Consider the following 20,859-nt stretch of genomic DNA (forward strand, 5'->3'; position numbering starts at 1 on the left):
AGGTTGCCAGTGTATTGCTCTCCAGTCCCTGACCAGGAAGCAGCTGCAGTGGATGTTTTTCTTCTTGGACTTGGGGGACCTAAACGTGTACGCTTTTCCTCCATTCAAGATCCTGGACAGAGTCCTGAAAAAGTTAAAGGAATCGCACAACGCCCGCATGACCCTTATAGCTCCGGTTTGGCCCATGAGACCTTGGGTTGCAGAGGTGAGGGAGTGGCTGGTAGATACCCCCAGAACGTTACCATCAGAATCTCCCCGCTCTCAATCTGACTGCTTTTCTATTACCGAAAAGCTGGCAAGAGCGAAGGGCTTTTCAAGGGAAGCTGCAAGAGCTATCGCGAGAGCTAGAAGGACATCCACTCTTAGAGTTTATCAATCTAAGTGGGACATGTTTAGTGAATGGTGCAGGACTAACAAACTTTCCTCTACCAGTACCTCTATAGCCCAAATAACAGACTTTCTGTTGCATCTGCGAACAAAAGAGAAGCAGCATGTTAGCCTCCGTCTTTCATCACAGACACATTGACGGGTCAGGTAACAAGGATCTCTCGGATCTCATTAGAACTTTTAAGACCGCTAAGAGAAAGGACAATCCAACGCCCTCTTGGAATCTGGATGTAATCCTGGCCTTTTTTACCTCAAGTAGGTTTGAACCCCTTGACAAGGATTCTTGGAAGGATCTTACCTAAAAGACTCTATTCCTAATTGCATTGGCTACAGCCAAAAGAATAGGAGAGTTACAAGCCATCAGCAAGAAGGTGGGCTTTAATGGAGACAATGCAGTTTGCTCCCTTCACCAAGGCTTTCTCGCCAAATACGAGAATCCTTATCGACCCTGGCCAAGATCTTTTACCATCCTAGAGCTATCTCACTTAATTGGACGGGAAAAGGAGAGAGGCCTTTGTCCAGTGAGAGCTCTAAAATTTTCATCTCCACGCGTCCAAACACCTGAAAGGACAAGCAGACAACCTCTGGTGCTCAGTTAAAAAGCCCTCTTTGCCTTTATCAAAGAATACCCTGGCTTCTTTTTTTTTTCATTAAGGATTTGATAAGGGAAGCTCACTAGAATTGTAAAGTAGAAGTTTTCCCTATCCTTAAGGTAAAACCACATGAGGTTAGAGCTGTAGCAACTTCTATGGCTTGCAAGCACAATAGGTCAATGAAGTCAATTTTGGAGGCTTACGATCAAGAGCTAGACACTCAAGATCAAGAGCTAGACGGTCACAATTGCGATCACGAGGAAGACGCTTACGATCACGAGCGAGACGCTCAGGATCATGAGCGATACGCTCAGGATCCCGAGCGAGGTACTCACGATCGCTAGCGCTCATGAACCAAGGGTTCAAGATCACGATCGAGACGATCCTCTTCATGAGGACAGCGTAGGCACTCATGCTCATGATCCACGCAGCGCTCTATAAAGACAAACCACGACCGAACAGGGACATCCCGTAGGACAATGCCCAGAGAAGCGTCCCTAAAAGTTACCCCCTTCTACCTTTACAGTTTGGGGTGTCTTTGTTAGCTGATCGCCCACACAACGCTCACCGACACGTTCCTCTCTAGCGCAACACTTCTCAACAATACGCGTTGCTCCCATTCAGAGGCTTCCATCTCCGCCTTCAGCGAGTGTTAGTAGCCTTACATCACTAAAGGAGCCCCTGAGGCTACCCCCTCCTTGCTCACCGTCAATCCGTTGTGAAACGTAGCCATTTGCCCGTCTTCTTGGATTGTCCCTTCTGACCCCATGAGGAGATCTACCCAAGGCAGTAATGTTCCTACAGTACTGTGGTCTCTTCCTCCTAGACCTAGTGCTGAGGAAAGAGTACGTTCTGGTTCTGTGCAAACCACAGAACAACTCCTTCTTACGCCGACTCGTTCAGGAGACAGGCTCACGACAAGGCAAAAGAGGAGGTTGAAGCATGGCATTCCACCTCATGCTGACCTGATCCAACCTCATATGAGCAGGGATCTAGGATAACCTCGGGAGATCTCCATTCGACCCTTTAATCCTCAACCTTGTGAGATTGTTCCTCTGGAGCAATGCCCAGTTTCTAAACCACCTAGGGAAGAACAATCCTCAGTTCCTGAGTCTCACGATCCAAAGAAATCGCAGGCTTTTCCAGCACTTCCCTCCCTGTAGAGGGTAGAAGGACTCGAAGACGGTTCTGAAGAACGCAAGAGCGAGGGAAACTCGGAGCCCAGAGCTAGATTGGAGATCCCCTAAGGCAGATCCCTCTCATGACTCAGTTGATGACTTCGACTTACCACAGGCTCCTATACATGACATGTTGGAGGTAGATGAGTTTTTGGACGCAGATGATAAATATCTCCCTAGGGTAGCTAGTGCAAAGTTCCACTCTGAGGCTGAACGCAATGAGTAGGAACATGCCTTCTGGCAAGTCCTATCCTGTATGAGGTCGGTAAATAAGCTGTCTGATTCTAGTACCACTCCCTAGGAAGGCAAGGACATGGTCCTGGACCAAATGTTTGGCACCTAGAGACCCCCTGAAACCAGTACAGTCTTGCTCTGGTTGAAAGGATTGACAGTGGCCAGAAGCAAACCTATCTCCCAGATAGCTGGCGCTTCTAGTTCTTCGAGGGCAGGTTCCTCATCTAGGGCTCTTTCACTTCCTTTCATCTTACAGAGGAAGTATTAGGAGATTGAAAACGAGCCCTTTTTCTACCCTGACTCCCGACCCTTCAGTAGAATCCCTTACGAGGGGTTTTTCCATGCAGAGACTTTCCTCATTAAGAGCTTCACTTTCGCCAACTGAGCTCCTCAACATAGAGAGAGGCGTAAGGTATGCCATGCAGGCTGCTTCCTGGCCTGACCTATGGTTGGGGTTGTTAAGTCACATTGTACGATCCAAGGATGCATACAAGGAGTCTACAAGTCGGTCACTGGAGTCTTTCCTTTTGTCCGGTTGGCTCTCTTCGACCTAGAGGAGGTAGAGAGAGTAGCTGATAGGTGGAGAAAATCTTCCAAGGATTCTCTCCGCCACAGGGCCATGACTTCTCGTCCTTGTGGGAAGGCTCCTCAACCTCCCAGAGATCAGCTTAGCACTTCAAATTCCTCAACATCCAGGTCCTTCCCTTTCAAGCTAAAGAGCAGAAAGGAAACAAGCCTTCCAGAGGAAAGAGAGGTGGTAAAGGGAGCGGCTGAGGTGGCCGCTCTCGCTAGGGAGGGCAATCCTTTCATTATCCACCAGTGGGAGGGTGCCTGCAATGCCTCTGGCAGAAGTGGCAGTTCCACAGGGCGGATCCCTGGACGATCGCATTGATCGGCGTAGGGTATTGCGTCCCATTCATTTAATCTCTCCTCTGACTCGGGATCCAATTCTTTTAAGCTTGTATACGAAGGGATCCATAAAGGAGCTGGAACTTCGGGCCAAAGTCCTGACCATGCTGCAGAAGGGCACTCTCCAAGAAGTCCTAGACGGGTCTCCAGTCTTCTACAGTTGACTCTTTCCTGTGAAAGAGGCGTCTCGAGGCTGGAAACCAGTCATAGATCTCTCGTTCTTAAACAAGTTTTTTCTACAAAATCTGTTCAGGATGTAGATGTCAGACACGGCCATCCAGGCAGTAAGACCAAATGACTTCATGTGCACATTGGATCTCTAGGACGCATACTTCCAGATCCCAATCCTTCTGTCTTTGAGGAAGTATCTCAGATTCATACAAGAGAACAAACATTACTTGTTCAAAGTTATCTGCTTTGGTCTCGCAACAGCACCCCAGGTCTTTACCAGGGTGTTTGCCTTAGTATCATCTTGGGCTCACAAGAACTGGATTTGTCTCTTAAGATATCTCGACGATTGGCTGATTCTAGCAGACTCATAGATGACCCTTCTTCATCACCGGGACATGATTCTCGAGTGTTGTCAGGATCTGGGGATCGTGATAAATCTCAAGAAGTCTTCACTGCTTCCATCTCAGAGACTGGTTTATCTCGGCATGATTATATAAACCATCTTCAGAAAGTCTTCCCATTAGACGACAGAGTACACAGGCTGAGAGAAGTGGCAAGACCCTTCTTCAGACGAGAAAATCTTCCAGGCCGACAGTGGTTGTTCTTTGAAGGCTATCTGACCTCCCTGATTTGTCTGGTTACCAATGGCCGCGTCAGGACAAGATCCCTGCAATGGCAGCAAAAGTCCATGTGGAACCAACGCGCTGGCTCCCTGGACATCTTAGTTCCTATAAAACAAGATCAAGTGATGGATCTGCAATGGTGGGTGGCAGAGGAGAATCTCCTCAGAGAACTAAGTTTTCTCCTCAGGACTTGATGCTCTACACAGACGCATCAAAAGAAGGAAGGGGGCCCACTTGCTGCTTCAGATGGTCTTAGGCCTTTGGTGTGAGTCTGAAAGGTACCAGCGCATAAATCTCTTAGAGATAAGAGCAGCCTTTCTAGCTCTCCATCAGTTCCCTCAGTTGCTGGTGGGTCACTCTGTAGTCTTAATGAGCGACAGCACTACAGTAGTGGCTTACGTAACAAACAAGGCGATACCTTTTCGCGGTTCATTGAATACCAAACCCATCAGTCACCATATGCCAGATATTTCATTCCAGACTGCATCTCCCCTTTAGGGGAGAAGCATTCCTTCATTGCCCAAATACTGGGTACATAACCAGATACAAGCCAGGCCCTATCAACCTACTCATCCCTATGATTATCAGATAGGGGGTTGTCAGAGTCATCTTCCAGGTTCTTGTATTGCACCAGGAAAACTGGCATATTCCATTAATGGGAAGGAACCAACCTTTTCTGTTTTGGGGGTACTCCCTCCCACCAATAAAGGGGTCAGCTCTAATTTAAAGGATAAAAGGTTTGCATAAGCATAGAAACAAATAAAAAATTCAAAATTTAAAGTTAAAATTCCAACTTGAAATCCCCTTTTCAGACCTGAGCCAAAGGTCGAAAGTAAAGAGTTTGATAGTTAAGTCCTTGAGTTCCCTTCACTCACCGTCTTTCGATAACGACTTTGGTAATTAATTCAATGCTGTTCCAGCTCGGCTGAAGACATTCTCTATATTAAAGGACTCAAGTTTGCTAGGAAATTAGAAATTACTTTTAAGATTTTTAATTTTTATACAAAATTCTATAATTTTGCCTATACTACACAGAAAGTTCTTTGCAAGGTGTGTAGGTATTTTCAGGGTAATTTTTGTTTTTATGCATTTACAGACCTATTGTCATTTAAAATAGGGATATGTCGACAAAGAGCCTGATACAACTATTGAACCATTAACAAGGTAGTTGGATAACCTTAGGGGGCATGAGAGAGAAACATCCTGCCTCTCTCATAGAGTAGCCATTTACATCTTTGGTTGTGGGGGCCACCAAATTACCTCCACGGTGTTCTCGAATATTGGATCATTATTTGCTTTTATTTTTTATGTTTTATTTTTAGCACACTTGTTTGTAAGCAGAAGCTCTGTGAAAGTTGAGCATGTGGTTAAGTGAATTTTGTTTCTTTGATGATACAAACTAAAACCCCATGTATTGCATACCAGTGTGAAAGGGTGATTGTAAGCAGCCCCTGCCATCTCTGGAGTATAGTCCTTGCTCTTCCAAGCATGAAAACTATGAACTTGGAGCGTAACTCGTCTTTTTTCATCGTAATGTCTGTGCTTCATTAGTTTCCCCCCCTACTTTCATGCCTGTTGGTGAAAATTTTTTTTTTGCCTGGATTGCCTGGTCCTAATAGCGTTCTTTGGATGGTGATCACTGATCTCTAAAAAAGACTGGATTGAGCTTCCTTTGTTTTTTTAAAGTGCAGCAAGGTTGAAATTCTGGCAGCCATATTGGTTGTACCCACTTCTCGATCGATAGAAGGGCGTATATTATTGTCACATCGATATTTTCCTTTGGCTTATGTTGTACATTTATTACGACTTTTTGAAAGAAATGCAGTGACTAGTTGAGTTTAGATCAGGTCGCCCTTGGTTTTGGCTCCGTTATATAGTTTAAACAACATGGACAAGATCATCTTGAGGTTCATGCCGAGTAGTCGCGGCCTCATCAACACAGAAGTACGATCGAAATGGGCTTGTTAATCGATTAGCCCGCTGAAATTTTCTTTGTTCCGTAACCGAAATACAAACCACGCTATTTACAAAGGGTTATTACTTTTAGCGTAGCTGAAATGGCGAGCCATTAGAATTTAACGAGGGTGTATTACCCCCGCGCTAGTTAGCGGGGGGGTAAGGGAGTGGTAGCTAGCTACCCCTCCTCCCCCTCACACACAGGTGAATACTCACTTTCACTTTTGGCTCGGACTGTGACAGACGTCTCTGTCTTGGTCCTCGCTTGGCAGCCATTGTCTGTTTTGTCTACTTAATCGCTTACTTTTCTTTTACTCAATATATATGTAAACATGTTTTCATGTTTGTATATATATTTGAGTATAGAAATAAGTAAGTTTCCTTTTCAGATGTGTGTGTGTAGTGTACGATATCTACGTGGAGGCCTCGGCAGTTAGGCCACCACGGCCTAATTTTATGGGTTGCGTTCGAGTTTGACTTCGGTCTTTCTCTCTCTCTCTCTCTTGAGGTCGTTCACCCTTTTACTATGTTTTACTACGCCCTTGTAGCTTCCTTCCCGTGTGGGTGGGGTTGCTACGCCGTACATTTTGTCTCAATTAGTTTATGAATCTAATTGTAGTTGTTAATTTTTCAGCTTGTAGAACGATTCCTTTCGGGGTTTTCGTTTTTTCTTTAGTGTTCATTCATTTTTAAATTACATAATTACATAGTTACATAATTATAATTGTTATAATTCTGTTTTGGTTACAGCTCTCCTTCCGCGAGTGTAAGTGGTTGTGAGGGCACGTGCCTGTTGTGTAATTCTTGTTCCTTTTCCTCGGGATTCCTCTTCGGAGCCTTCCCGGGGGAATGAATGTGTACTAATATTATTTGTTTTATTTTTTTACAGTTACCGATCTAGTTCGTTTCTGTAATATAGCAACGGTGTGAGCTGTCTGGTTGAGTCCTGGGGATTCGGCTGTTGCTGCCTCCCCCCTTGTATTGTCGTCAGGGGCGTGTCTCCTTCTACTGGTAGTACTCCCGTGTCGACGGACAGCTCTCCAGTTCATTTTAGAACAGTCAGGAGGCTTGCCTCCTTGGGCGGATAACTTTCCTTCCGAGGGAAGTTTTTTCCTGTCCAGGCTTGAGCTTTTCCTCTTTTGGGGGGTTCTTCTCTTGCCTTTTTTTCGTGCGACTATGCTCTTGGTGCTGAGCGGTCGCACCTGCAGTTTCGCTCAAGGGGCTGGGCAACTGCAGGAGCTCCTCTTCGGAGGATTGCCCCTTTTAGGTCACTGGCTGACCAGTCTCTTCCACGAAGTGTTTCTCTTTCGTTCGCGAGAGAGTACACTCATAGAGACTCCTCTTCGGAGGTTTCTTCTGTTGCTGTTGCTGTTGGCCTCCCTCGCCGTAAGGCCCTCCGTCCGCCTCGTCGTAAGGGCCTCTCATCTCCCTATAAGGGTGCTTGAGGCGCCTTTTTGAATCTCCGTTTGCAGCCTACAACTTCTTTGTCTCGATCTTCCGTCTTGGTGCAGATGGACAGCAGTCTAATCTCGTCTTCCGACGGGCAACGGTCTTCCCGACGGACAACGGTCTTCCCGACGGACAGCAGTCTTCCGACGGACATCAGTCTCCCGGCGGACAACGATCCCTTCGGGGCAAAGGGTTGCCCCCACGGGGGTTCTTCCCTTGCGTGTCAGGGTTTCCCTGCGCGCCCTTCTGTTCGTCAGCGCTCTCCTGTTCGTCAGCGCTTTCAAGATGATCTTCCCTGCGGTTCCTGTTACGTGCCCTGTGTGCCCACGTTCGCCCTCGCGATCTAGAACTTCGGTTCAGGTCGGGGTCAAGGACTCTTCTTCTTTGCGCAGGCTTCCACGCGTAGCCTTCTGCTCGTCAGCGATCATCAGCTCGTCAGCGATCATCAGCTCGCCAGCGATCGTCAGCTCGTCAGCGATCGTCAGCTCGTCAGCGATCATCAGCTCGCCAGCGATCTCCGGATCGCCCACGTGTGTTACAGCTGGCACGCCAACGTTCTCCAACACTTCTGAAGGAACATGGTTCGCCAGCTACTAGCTCAACTGCGGATGCTGATCGCCATCGCGCGACCCTCAACTGCAGATGCTGATCGCCATCGCGCGACCCTCAACTGCGGATGCTGATCGCCATCGCGCGACCCTCAACTGCGGATGCTGATCGCCATCGCGCGACCCTCAACTGCGGATGCTGATCGCCATCGCGCGACCCTCAACTGCGGATGCTGATCGCCATCGCGCGACCCTCAACTGCGGATGCTGATCGCCATCGCGCGACCCTCAACTGCGGATGCTGATCGCCATCGCGCGACCCTCAACTGCGGATGCTGATCACCATCGCACCCTTTCACGCGATCATTCACCTGCGCATGCTGCTCGCCATCGCACAACCCTGAACGATTGCCCGCTTACGCATGCTGCTCCTCATCGCACAACCCTGAACGCTCGCCCTCTTGCGGATGCTGATCACCATCGCACCCTTTCACGCGATCATTCACCTGCGCATGCTGCTCGCCATCGCACAACCCTGAACGATTGCCCGCTTACGCATGCTGCTCCTCATCGCACAACCCTGAACGATCGCCCTCTTGCGGATGCTGATCACCATCGCACCCTTTCACGCGATCATTCACCTGCGCATGCTGCTCGCCATCGCACAACCCTGCACGATTGCCCGCTTACGCATGCTGCTCCTCATCGCACAACCCTGAACGCTCGCCCTCTTGCGGATGCTGATCACCATCGCACCCTATCACGCGATCATTCACCTACACATGCTGCTCGCCATCGCTTACCGCCAGCGATCTTCTTCACCTACGCGGCAGCACGATCCCTCGCCGTCACGCCCATTCGCCTGCGCGCCCGCGCGATCGCTCGCCTGCGCGCCCTCGCGACCGCTCGCCTGCGCGCCCGCGCGACCACTCGCCTGTGCGCCCGCGCGACCATTCGCCTTTGCGCGACCGTTCGCCCTCGCGCGACCATAGTTCGCGGCGAATTCCACAGCCGGTGGTAGCAGCAGGGACGCGTGCTCCTAGGCGGCACTCGGGATCACCTCCATCCAAGCACAGGTTGGTAGTGCAGGACGAAGACAGGTCAGTACAGCATTCTTCCCACCTTCTTTTCAGGCAGGAACCGTCGTGTCCTCTCCAAAGGATCGCCCGATCCCTTTCACCTTAGCGAGGATTTCGGACTCTGTGTCCTTGGAGCAGCAGACATGGTTTGATCCGCTGGCACGGGCGTTAATGAGGTTTATGAAACCAGCACTCACCGGCCAGGGTAACAAACCAGCGGCTGTCTCTCCTACGCTGAAGAGAAAGAGAGGAGTGGACTTCGTGGTGACTTCCCCCAGGGCGAAGTTGGTTCCCAAGAGGTCGGTCCCGAGGGTCCCCTCTCCTGCACGAGTACTCTCTCCTTCTCCCGCCCTGGAAGGATTTTTGGCGGGGGGGCTTTCCGTTGAAGATTTCTCCATCGGACAAGGGGTGACTGCTTACCTCTTCCTCTGGGACCTTACCAGGTTCTTTCCCTCCTCAGTTACGGCCCGAGGTTTGGTTCAAGGAAGCTACAGGAAGATCAAGGGTACTTTCCTCCTCTCGAGCTCAGGCACCTTGGCCTTTCGTCGTTAAGTATCTACTTGCGGACAAGCTCGATGTTGTACCATCTGGACGCACTGACTGAAGGCTTCCTTCGGGTGTCTCATCTGTGGAGGTCAACGACCTCAGACACCCTTCCATCCTTGAGAAGAGTTTTGTCTTTGCCCAAGGACAGAGACTTAAACATCTGCTGTGCGGAGTAAATCGACTTCCGGTTTCACTCCTCCAAGGCGCTTTCTTCCAGACTCTGCAGGGCTCCAGCTCCCTTTTCTTTCAACCACGTCGGCCTAAGTTATCGGCTACGACAACTGGGACAAGGTGTCCAATTGCAGTTTCCTCCTGTCAGGAACAGATGGCACGGGAGACTCCCCCGGGGGGGCATAGTCCTAAAAGGAGTTCACGAACTCTAGGATTGCAGGTTTTTTCGCTGGGAGGATGCTTAAGGTTACTCATCCGAATGACAGCTTCCCGATGCCCATTCCCGCACAATCTCTGTGAGTAGCCAAGGATATCGCGCCTGCCGTCTCTGTCAGCGAATTCAGTGTCTCTGAACCTCTATGCCATAGCATCAGCAGAGTTGCCCGGTTGGGCAGAATGATCCATACCTTAGGCGAAGGTCTTCCTTAGGATCATCGACGGCTTCACCCCCGGCCCCCTCAGTCGATCCTTTCTTGTAAGGAAGGATCTGAGAGGGGATGTCCATAGTCGACCTCTCAGCCCTGATCAAGTTTGTCGAACAAACTTCGGCCAGCGTAGACCAGCAGAATCGATCAGACTGGTAACGAGGCGACAGGACTCCTTTAACCCTGGATCGGAAGGACGGGTACTTTCAGTTTCCATTCCATCCATCTTCCAGGGTGCTCGTCGAATTCAGCCTAAACTGCAAGTATTCCTGCTTATGATGCAGTGTGGCTATCCCGCCGTGGCATAGCAGGTTTGTTTCCCCAGAGAACTCTCCCTGCCTTCCTCTTGGCCGCTCAGGTGCAGACTTCCGCCTCCTCTGCTGTTTGGAGGGCTGGTCAACTCCGGTAGGCTCGGGTTTCGACCTTCTTCAGCGCCGGGAAAAGCTTCCGAATGCTGACCATGAGTGTGGGCTCATGGTATTTTGCTTGGAGCCTTCTCTTCCTCTGCCTCAACATCTGGAGTATCTGGCCATGATATTGAGTCAACCGCCTTACCACGTTGGAAACCCCGCTTCTCGTCCGTCCAGCGAGGTTAAGCAACGTCGGTACTTGGATGGGTGACCACCTGGGGACGCCAGATTCTGTTACCACATCCTCCGAGCCTTCCTTTCGGTTCACCGTGGCAAGACTGAGGAGAGTCGCAGTACCTGTTCTCAGTCAAGCAGAGTTTTCAGCCCTACCTTGGAACGTTTCCTAGTTCTTCTTTCCTCATTGACCCGTTTATAGTCCGAACGGTCGCCTCAGGATAAGTTCCATGTGGGGCGATCCAAGTTCCGGTGGCTTCAGGCAATGTTTAACCGGACTCCCTGGCCCTATGGGACCAGCGGAACTATTAAACCTGCAATGGGTGTTGACCTATGGAGCCTCTTGATGGTAGTGGATATTCTCGTCCTTTCCCCACATTCTTGATGCGGTTCTCGGACTCGTCAAAGGAAAGGGGGGGGGGCATGTTCCGGTCCAGGCCTATGGTCAAGACCTGAAGGATACCTCTCCATCATTCAGGCAGGCTTAAGGGCCTTAGTCTGGCCCCTCTTCAGATCCTACCGCTCCTGCCAAGTCGCCCCGTTGCGTGTCGACTTCATGCTAACCAGCAGGGGACGCATTTTCACACCTTCACATCTTGCAGTAGAGATATCGGGATGATTGAGATTCTCTCAATTCCACCATCGGCTCTCTCATTCCAGGCAGGGGAATGTTTCTCTCAGACTATCCGAGCAGAGCCTCATAGAGAGAGTGTACCTAGGGGTCTTTGACCTTGGGTAACCAGCAAGTGCTGGTCTGGGGGACCTGATCGCGACAGCTTGGAACCTCAAGCTTCCGCTAGTTTTCCCCCCAGTCTCAGACCCCGAGACTCTGGCAAGATGCATTCCGGTGATGGTGGGACAACTTCGACGCCTGCGTCTTCCCTCCTTTTTGTCTGCGGACAATGGGTCTCAACAAAACCAGGTTGTCTGTCAACCTTTCAATGGGAGAGCTCCACTGGGACTATGTGCAGAACGGTTTCTGGACCCTCTGCTTCCCCTGACGGAACTCCCGGGAGAGCTTCTCCCACGGCGCAGACTACTCAAGCAACCACACTGCGACATCTCTCCCGAACCGGGGCGTCGCTTCAGCTTCATGCCTGGAGACACTACGCTTCCTCCTCTAGAAGAGACAACCCGCTACAGTCGCGGTACGGAGGTCGCGTCATCTGCGATAGTCATCCACAGGGGTCTCCCAGGCAAAGTGAAGAGTCTAAGGTGGTTGGTGCCGTGGGAGATATACCTCTTCCCGTGAGGCCTCTTCTCCAGCAATAACGGTCTTATTGCCTTTCGGCGGGAGGAAACTCCTTTCCGCTCTTGGCAATGAAGCCTGTCGCTCAGCCTTTCCCTGACCTTCAGGCTTAAAGGAATAACTTTTTCCTGCCCGCTGGATCTATCCTCGCTCATGCGAAGCTACGATCGTCCCTGCCCTAGTCGGAGGAAGACCTCCAACTTGGAGCATGGCTCGGACTTTTAGTCCTTTAAGAGATCTTCTCAAGACCCTTTTACGACAGGCCTCGGATTGTATTCCGCCCTGGGTCTTCTGCTCACTCTGGCCACGGCCAGTGTGTAAGCAATCTTCTTGGTCTCTTACTACTCCCCCCCTTTCTAAGGAAGAGGGGAAGGCAACATTCAGGCTCGCTCCTGAGTTGTTGGCTAGACTCAGAATCTGAGGGTCCCGACCCTTCGGTCCGATTCATTCAAGATTTTGAGTCTCCATTCTGTGTCTGATGTCCCAAGACCTTCTCTTTCTTGCCAGTACAGGAATCGAGAGGTTAGCGCTGGGAACAGCTGCAGTTTGGCCTCAGTTGCAGCCGATTTGGGAACACAAGGAGGACATGGGGGGAGAGTCACCAGTATACCTCTTCAGCCCGGACTCAAGGACATTCATCTCGACCTGTCTTCAGACCCTCCCCCGTCACGTCGCCCTACAGCACGATGTTGGATACATCGCAACGTCCCTCGCCTTCGAGTAATACTACTCTGTGACGCAGGTGCTACAAGCTGGAGTCTGGAAGCGTCTGATGACCTTCGCAGCCCGCTTCCTGCAGGGCGTGACCCACAGGAGTCTCGATACGTTTTCTATCGCTCTGTGGTGGCTACACAACAGCTGGTCTAACCTCAGGCTCCTTTTTGGACAGGTAGCAGAAGGTTGAGGGCATTGTTGTCAGGTTTTAGTCTGCATGAACGAAAGAAGTATGTCTGGCCCTTACTTCTTTCTTCATCATCCCCTCTACGGGGAAGCAGCATCCTGGTCTCTGCATAGCTGACCTCGAACCTCTGCAGGTAAACCATGCTTCCTTGTGTTCCGAGTATTGAGTCAATACTGTCGCGTCCCCCATACCCTGACGAGGTGGTATTGGGAACGTCTTAACCCAGAGTTCCTTCTGGAACTCCAGGTCAACTGCCTAAGACGGGTCACACTTCTTCCTTCACACACAAGCTTACGTAGGCCACATGGTTCCTTGCGGTGCAAGGAACTTGTGAGGTGCAGGGACTCCTTTTCTCGAGTGCGACTCACTCGGATTCTGAGTCCCCGGGTAAAGCCAAAGCCAGTATGGCTGGGGACTTTCCACCCTTCCTAAGGGATAAGTCACCCTTTGTAAATAGCGTGGTTTGTATTTCGGTTACGGAACAAATGACAAATTCGAAGATAATTTGTATTTTTCCTAACCATACAAACCTTAGCTATTTACACATATTTGCCCGCCAGCCCTGTCCCCCAAGACAAGTCCTACCTCTAAGTGAAAGTGAGTATTCACCTGTGTGTGAGGGGGAGGAGGGGTAGCTAGCTACCACTCCCCTACCCCCCCGCTAACTAGCGCGGGGGTAATACACCCTCGTTAAATTCTAATGGCTCGCCATTTCAGCTACGCTAAAAGTAATAACCCTTTGTAAATAGCTAAGGTTTGTATGGTTAGGAAAAATACAAATTATCTTCGAATTTGTCATGCTTAGATGAAATTTATAGAAGAATTCATAAGGCCTGGGACTGCAGCGATGGAAAAACTTTCTGTGCTTCAAATAAATTGTTTCGTTTCTAAAGGAATAAAGTTCGTACACCTCCTACCTACAGACAGATAGGAAATAAATTTTTGTATACTTGTACCTTGCAATGCAAGTATATCTAAAATAAAAAGATTAATTTTCTTAGAATTACTACAGTGGAACCTCTACATACGATTGTCCTAACATATGAATTTTCCAACATACGAAGTAAAATTCGACCAAATTTCTGTCTCGACACCCGAAGTGTTGCTCCAACATACGAAGTAAACAATACGCGTACCCGTGGAATTTTCCCGAAAGCGTCCAGCGTCGTTTGTTGTTGACGCCACTAGACGGCAGCACATCGGAGGGACGCCAATCGAGCGTCACCTTGATCAGTCCTCTCATCTCGTGCGCATCGCGTGGTTGTCCTCTATTCGCTCAGTTTTAACAGTTTTTTATCTTGCCTTTTCACGTGTTGTTTTCTGTGTTCCGTAATCATGGGTCCTAAAAAGCTTAGTTTCGGTTCAGGAAGTAGTAGTAGTGGTGAGAAAGAGAGGATGTCTATGCTTTCATTAGAATTAAAGCAAGAAATAATAGAAAAGCATGAGCGAGGTGTACGTTTTAGCGATCTAGCTAAACAATATGGCCGGAATGTCTACGATCTCGACGATCATAAAACAGATGTCAGCCATTAAAGCAGTGAAACCTTTGAAGGGGATCACGATTATTTCCAAACGTCGTAGCCCTACCCTTGAAGAGATGGAACGACTTTTGTTAATATGGATCAAAGACAAGGAGATTGTTGGCGATACAATCACGGAAACGATCATTTGTGAGAAGGCCAGCGCTATCTACAGTGACTTGAAGGCGGCGCGCTCTCGGGGTGACGCGGGGGAGAGTTCAGCCGATCCTACGACGGAGGAATTCAAGGCGTCTCGAGGTTGGTTCTAGAAATTTAGGAAACGGACCGGGATTTATTCAGTTGTTTGTCATGGAGAAGCTTCGAGTTCGTACACCAAGGCTGCTAAAGACTTTGTTAAAAAGTTCGAAAGCATCGTGGCGGAGAAAGGTTACGTAGAGCAGCAGGTGTTCAACTGTGATGAAACCGGTCTGTTTTGGAAAAAGATGCCTAGTCGAACGTACATTACCGCCGAAGAGAAGAAAATGCCTGGACATAAGCCAATGAAGGATCGGTTGACTCTTGCACTTTGTGCCAATGCCAGCGGGGACTGCAAAATAAAGCCGTTATTGGTTTACCATTCCGAAAACCCTAGGGCATTTAAAGCACATAGTCTATGTTCTATGGCATTCTAATTCTAAGGCTTGGGTTACTAGCCATATCTTTGTGGAATGGGTAAATGTAGTTTTCGGCCCTGCTGTCAAGAAGTATCTTCAGGAGAGGAATTTGCCTATGAAGTGCTTACTTTGTTTGGACAATGCACCCGCTCACCCCCCCGGACTCGAAGATGATATCATCAACGAATACAAATTCATCAAGGTGTTGTATCTTTCACCGAATACCACCCCTATCCTCCAGCCCATGGACCAGAAAGTCATCTCTAATTTTAAGAAGTTGTATACCAAGCACTTATTTAAGCAGTGCTTTAATGTCACGCAAAGCACCATCTTAACTTTGCGTGAATTTTGGAAAAGCCACTTTAACATCGTGCACTGCTTAAAGATCATTGATCAGGCATGGGAGGGAGATGTCGGACCCTGAATTCCGCTTGGAAGAAGCTTTGGCCTGATGCTGTTGCTCCCAGAGATTTCGAAGGTTTTGGCCTCGAGAATGAACCTGTGCTTGCCGCCGAGGAAGACGTCGAAGAGATTGTATCCCTTGGCAAGTCCATGGGTTTGGAGGTGGATGAAGATGACATCACCGAACTCGTCGATGAGCATCATGAAGAGCTCACCATCGAGGAACTCAAGGAGCTGCAAGCCATGCAGCATGATGAGTTCCAAGCGCAGTTGAGTGAGTTGGAGGAGATCGAGGAGGTAGGCGAAATCTTAGGTACGGCGGAAATAAAACAGATGTTGGCATATCATCAACACGTTGTTGATTTCATCGACAAGCATCACCCACAGAAACTTCAGGTTTGCCGTGTTGTTGTGCCGTTCGATGATGTTTGCTTAACGCATTTTAGAAAAATCCTCAAAAGCCATACCAAGCAACTTTCACTCGATAGTTTCTTTAAAAAATCTTTAAAACGGTCTAGTGATCATGATGAAAAGAAAGAAAGTGAAGCAAAGAAAAGGAAGACCGAATCGAGTGAAAGTGATGAAAATTAAAAATAAGAAAAGAAAAAAGTAAAAAGAAAATATAAAATTATAAATATGAAAAAAAAAAATAAGCTAAGTTAAGTTAAAGTTCACGTAGTAGTGTAAGTTAGTGTAAGTTATCGTACACGTTATCGTACAAAGTCACCGTCCCTACCTCCTCGCTGATCTTCCGTCTCCTCCTGCCTAGCAGTCCCTACACCTGCGCTGGCCTGTCGCTAAGGTAAAGTGTTACATTAAAACCCCTTTTTTATTTATTATTTCATTATTATTATTCTTTTTTTTGGTTTGTAATATGTATTTATTATACAGGTATTGTATTAATGTAATGTGTAATTATGTGTAGCCATTTATTAAGGATTTATTATGGGTTTTTAGGCTGAGGAACGAATTAAATGAATTACCATGTATTCTTATGGGAATATTTGCTCCAACATACGATCGTTTTAACATACGAAGCAGTTTCTGGAACGAATTAAGATCGTATGTAGAGGTATCACTATACAGTATTATGAATATGTATTATGAAAAGTTTAAGCGTATATTTATACACTACACCCATGAGAACAATAGGTTGCACAATCCAGTGCTGTAAATCAAAGAAAAGAAAATAATGAAGATTTGTTTGTCAATTGGAATAGGCTTAGAATCTACCCATGGAAAGTCTTTGGAAATCTGCGTCTTATCGATGATTCTTCGACTGCAGTTCCTTCACTGTTGCTTCGAACGTTTTCAGTTTCAGTTCCATATTTTCTACGCTTGCTACACCTAAAAGCGCAACACTGGGTTCCCCGCTTCGCTATAACTGAGTCACTATAATGTGTTGGCTTGGGTGCATCCAAGATGGCGCCGACTAACTGATGCTTCACTGCAACACTTCACCCATGAGAACAATAGGTTGCTCGATCTAGTCTTTTTTAGAGATCAGTGATGGTGATCTGTGTTGCGGTCTTGTTGAGTGTTCCCGGTGCTCCCGTTGTGGCAAAGCCCCCAGTATTTGAGTTTTGTTGCAGTAAAGGAAGCCTTTGTAGCTTCCTCCTCAGAGGGAGCACAGTCATTATTAGTTGCCCAGACCATGACTCTTCTATGAAGGAAGAATGGGTTTATCAAAGAAAGCTAGACAAGTTATATAGACCATAGTAAAGGGGTAGGATGGGTCGGTGTCTCGCCAAACATTTCTTTTGATATGCTTGATTTGACACTCTTAACACCTTCTTATTGTTAGGGAGAGAAGTTTTCTGGGTCCTAGTACTAGCCTCCTTTAAAGTCATTACTGGCCAAGGCCCTAAAAGCTTCATTATCCCTATGATTAGCTGTTGAGTGGTTGGTGGAGTTACCTTATGAATGGGACTATGAAGGATTACATGGCCAGTGAAGAAAAAACTTTCAATGATTCAAGGGGACTTCCTCCCACCAGTGATTGGGTTTTGTTATTTTAAAGGTGAAAGGTTTGTATACAAGTAGGAACAAATAATAGTTTTTAAAAAGTGATTTTTACTTTTCCTGGCTAAACAAACCTAATTTCTTTAAATAAAATTTCCCACATGAACCACCCTTCTCAGCCCAAGGCCTAAGGATAAAAGTGACTATTGTGTGACAGGAGAGTGGGTGTGGGGACATTAACCAACTACAGTCATACTTCTTCACGAAAGACCCTGCTTATGAAATTTTCAAGCTGTGAAACGAGATGCGAATATTTTTATGACTCACTTTACAAAAAAATGTTTCACTTTAAGAAAAGAGATTTGCCAGCTAGGCCGAGAATAAAATAGTCACCCATCACAGAGTTGGAGAAAATGTGTTCAGACAACAGAAAATGTAGCTGTAGTCTATAATAGGGGTGACTATAATAGTACAGTACACATGGAACTGCATATTTAGTATATGTACAGTATTGTGCTGTATATATTGTATTATTTTCCATATATTATTGCATTATGTTCTAATAGATACTTAATTTACCGATATTAACATTTAGTTTAGGTATATTGAATGATTCAAATATATTTGGCTGTACAGTATTTCATTGTGGTTATACTGTAGCTTTATTATGAGATTTAATGTGGTGTTTTGTAGGGTTTGGATCGAATTAGGCAATTCGAATGTTAAATGTGACTCACAACACGAAAAAATCACCTTACGAAAGCCACTCCAGAACGAATTAATTTCGTGTTGTGAGGCATTACTGTACCTTATAAAGGGTTCAATGGCCATTCCAGCATTGCTGAAGACATATTCCTAATGTAAAGGACTCAGATTTCTATAGCTAGATAAGCTAGGAAAGATAAAAATTGCTTTTGAAAATGTATGGTATTTATAATTTTTGAACTCCAACATTATATATTTTTCAGATTTTGCCAATGATAATGCATCGTGGTCATCATGGGCTTGGTCTCTGGGGTCAGCACTACTACCAGTTTATTGGGAAGATGAAGAGAATGCCATGTCATCACACAGATACAGGCTCAATAAAACTCTGCATATGGGTCTCTATGTAGAAACTGCAACCTGGACATTCAAGGTTTCATGTATCTAAGATCTGTAAAGTATCAATTAGTTATTTTGGGGTTGCATGTCATCTAGTTATGAAAGAACTAATTAAACAAGACCATTTAGTCATATTTCTAGGCTCTCATATGGCTCTCCCAAAAAGTATTTTAAAATGAAAGATTAAAATTAGAAAAAAGCTAAAATTAGGGAAGTTAAGCAGGAGGTCAAATGGCAGAAAGCAGTGTAATTGGGGCCTTTGAAAGGACACTGCAATGAAGCATTAGTATTTTCTACATTGGGCTATATAAGGCAGCATAGAACTGCTAGGCTACCAAGTTTGTAACCATGATAAAATCAAATATATGTTTCTATCACTTATTCTTTCCTGTTGTTAATTAACAATCGTTCATCTATATACAGTAATTATTATTATTGAAAGGGGGAGATTATCCAGCTCTATAAGTAGAGCTCAACTCTTATAGAGCTGGCCATTCATCTATGGAATCAGGAATCTAAAAAATGTAAATTTCATTCAATGGTATTTTCAATCCAAAAATACATCCACCTTGAAGTAACGTTACCTTGCATTCGTACAGGTCTCACCCTGTAAATAGCAACGTAAGATAACTATGTTAATGCTATAATAATTAATGAAGAATAACAGTTATGACTAGCATATTTTATTTTATGGCAGTTTTCAGCTAGCAAGGAATCAAGAATTTTAGCAACAAATCAATGAAGAAAATTTTGTTAGATTCCTAATTTTTAATCTACTAATCATTAAATTTTGGTAGTGTCATCTAGTTAACAAGATGTAATTTAGTTAACAAGATGTAATTTAGTTATCAAGATGTAATTTAATTAACAAGATCTAATACACTTATTGAAAACAAATAATTTTTGACAGCCCTGTCAGATTTAAAACTGGTAACTCGGCATTTTATCATCATCATTATCTCCTATGCCTATTAACACAAAGGGCCTTGGCTAGATTTCACCAGTCGTCTCTATCTTAAGCTTTTAAATCAACACTTCTCCAATCATCATCTCCTACTTCACGCTTCATATTCCTTAGCCATGTAGGCCTGGGTCTTCCAACTCTTCTAGTGCCTTGTGGAGCCCAATTAAATGTTTGGTGAGTGCAGAAAGAGTGCCCAAACCATCTCCATCTACCCCTCACCATGATCTCATGCACATATGGCACTAGAGTAATTTCTCCTATAGTTTAATTTGTAATCCTGTCCTGCCATTTAACTCCCAATATTCTCCTGAGGGCTTTGTTCTCAAATCTACAAAATCTGTTGAAGATTGTTTTATTGTCATACCACGACTCATGTCCATGCAGTAACACCGATCTCACTAAACTGATATATAGCCTGATTTTTATATTTAATTTCAGGTGATTTGATTTCAAAATTTTATTTAACCTAGCCATTGTCTGATTTGATTTTTTCAATCTTTCACTAAATTCCAATTTTAAAGATCCGGTATTAGAGATCATAGTTCCTAAAGATTTAAAGGATTCTACCTCATTACTCCTTTCTCTTTCCTATGTTATTTCATCTTCTATTGCATATCCCGTTCTCATCATCTCTGTCTTTCTTTTATTTGTGTGGAGCCCAGCCTCCTGTGATATTTCATGTATTCTGATAAGTAAGCATTGCAAAACTTGTGGTGTTCTGCTAATCATCCAACATACTCTAGGTCAACTAATTTCTTATTACCAATCCAGTCCAATCCTTCTCCACCATCCCCAGCTGTATGGGTAATTTTTATGTTTGACGATAATAACATTTTCAGTGGTCTCTTATTTATCTATAGTGATAATGATAGTGGCCAATCTTTGGGGCTACTGTATTTTCAGTGTGATATTAATTGAAAACAAAAATAAATTAGATTTTTATTCTTCAACAGTTAACAGAGTCTGTGCAAGAGAGTGGATACTTTGGACCAACAAAAATGAGATTTACCCCTTTCATGAGAATAGAACATCAAGGGAGTTTTATGACTATAGTCATTAGGGGTTTGGAGGCTGTAAATGTCCAGTTAGGGATATCATCTCTTACTGTTGATCCTGTTGGCATGTGCATATGTGGAATTGCAGATATTCAGGAGGTTAGTTTTAATAATTGTATTTGAAATTTTTATAACTGGGTTTGTGTTTGATTTATTCATGAACAGTGTTTGCATCAGTTCTTCCTTTTTTTTAAATTCACTATTATGATTAAGTTTATAGTAGTTGTGCACTGCT

The 20,859-nt window shown here is 45.9% G+C and overlaps 1 protein-coding gene across 2 annotated transcripts in view; it reads left to right on the forward strand.

Moving 5' to 3' along the window:
• Nucleotides 1–20,859, forward strand: part of Vps13B (vacuolar protein sorting 13B) — a 418,333-nt gene that overhangs the window by 56,593 nt on the left and 340,881 nt on the right. For both annotated transcript variants that reach the window (XM_068386782.1, XM_068386783.1), the window contains exons 8-9: nucleotides 18,470–18,639; nucleotides 20,523–20,723. In XM_068386782.1, coding sequence (XP_068242883.1) covers nucleotides 18,470–18,639; nucleotides 20,523–20,723 — 371 coding nt within the window. The remainder of the gene's footprint in view (nucleotides 1–18,469; nucleotides 18,640–20,522; nucleotides 20,724–20,859) is intronic.

The sequence above is a fragment of the Palaemon carinicauda genome, chromosome 14, assembly GCF_036898095.1.
Source record: "Palaemon carinicauda isolate YSFRI2023 chromosome 14, ASM3689809v2, whole genome shotgun sequence".
NCBI classification, from domain to species: domain Eukaryota; kingdom Metazoa; phylum Arthropoda; class Malacostraca; order Decapoda; family Palaemonidae; genus Palaemon; species Palaemon carinicauda.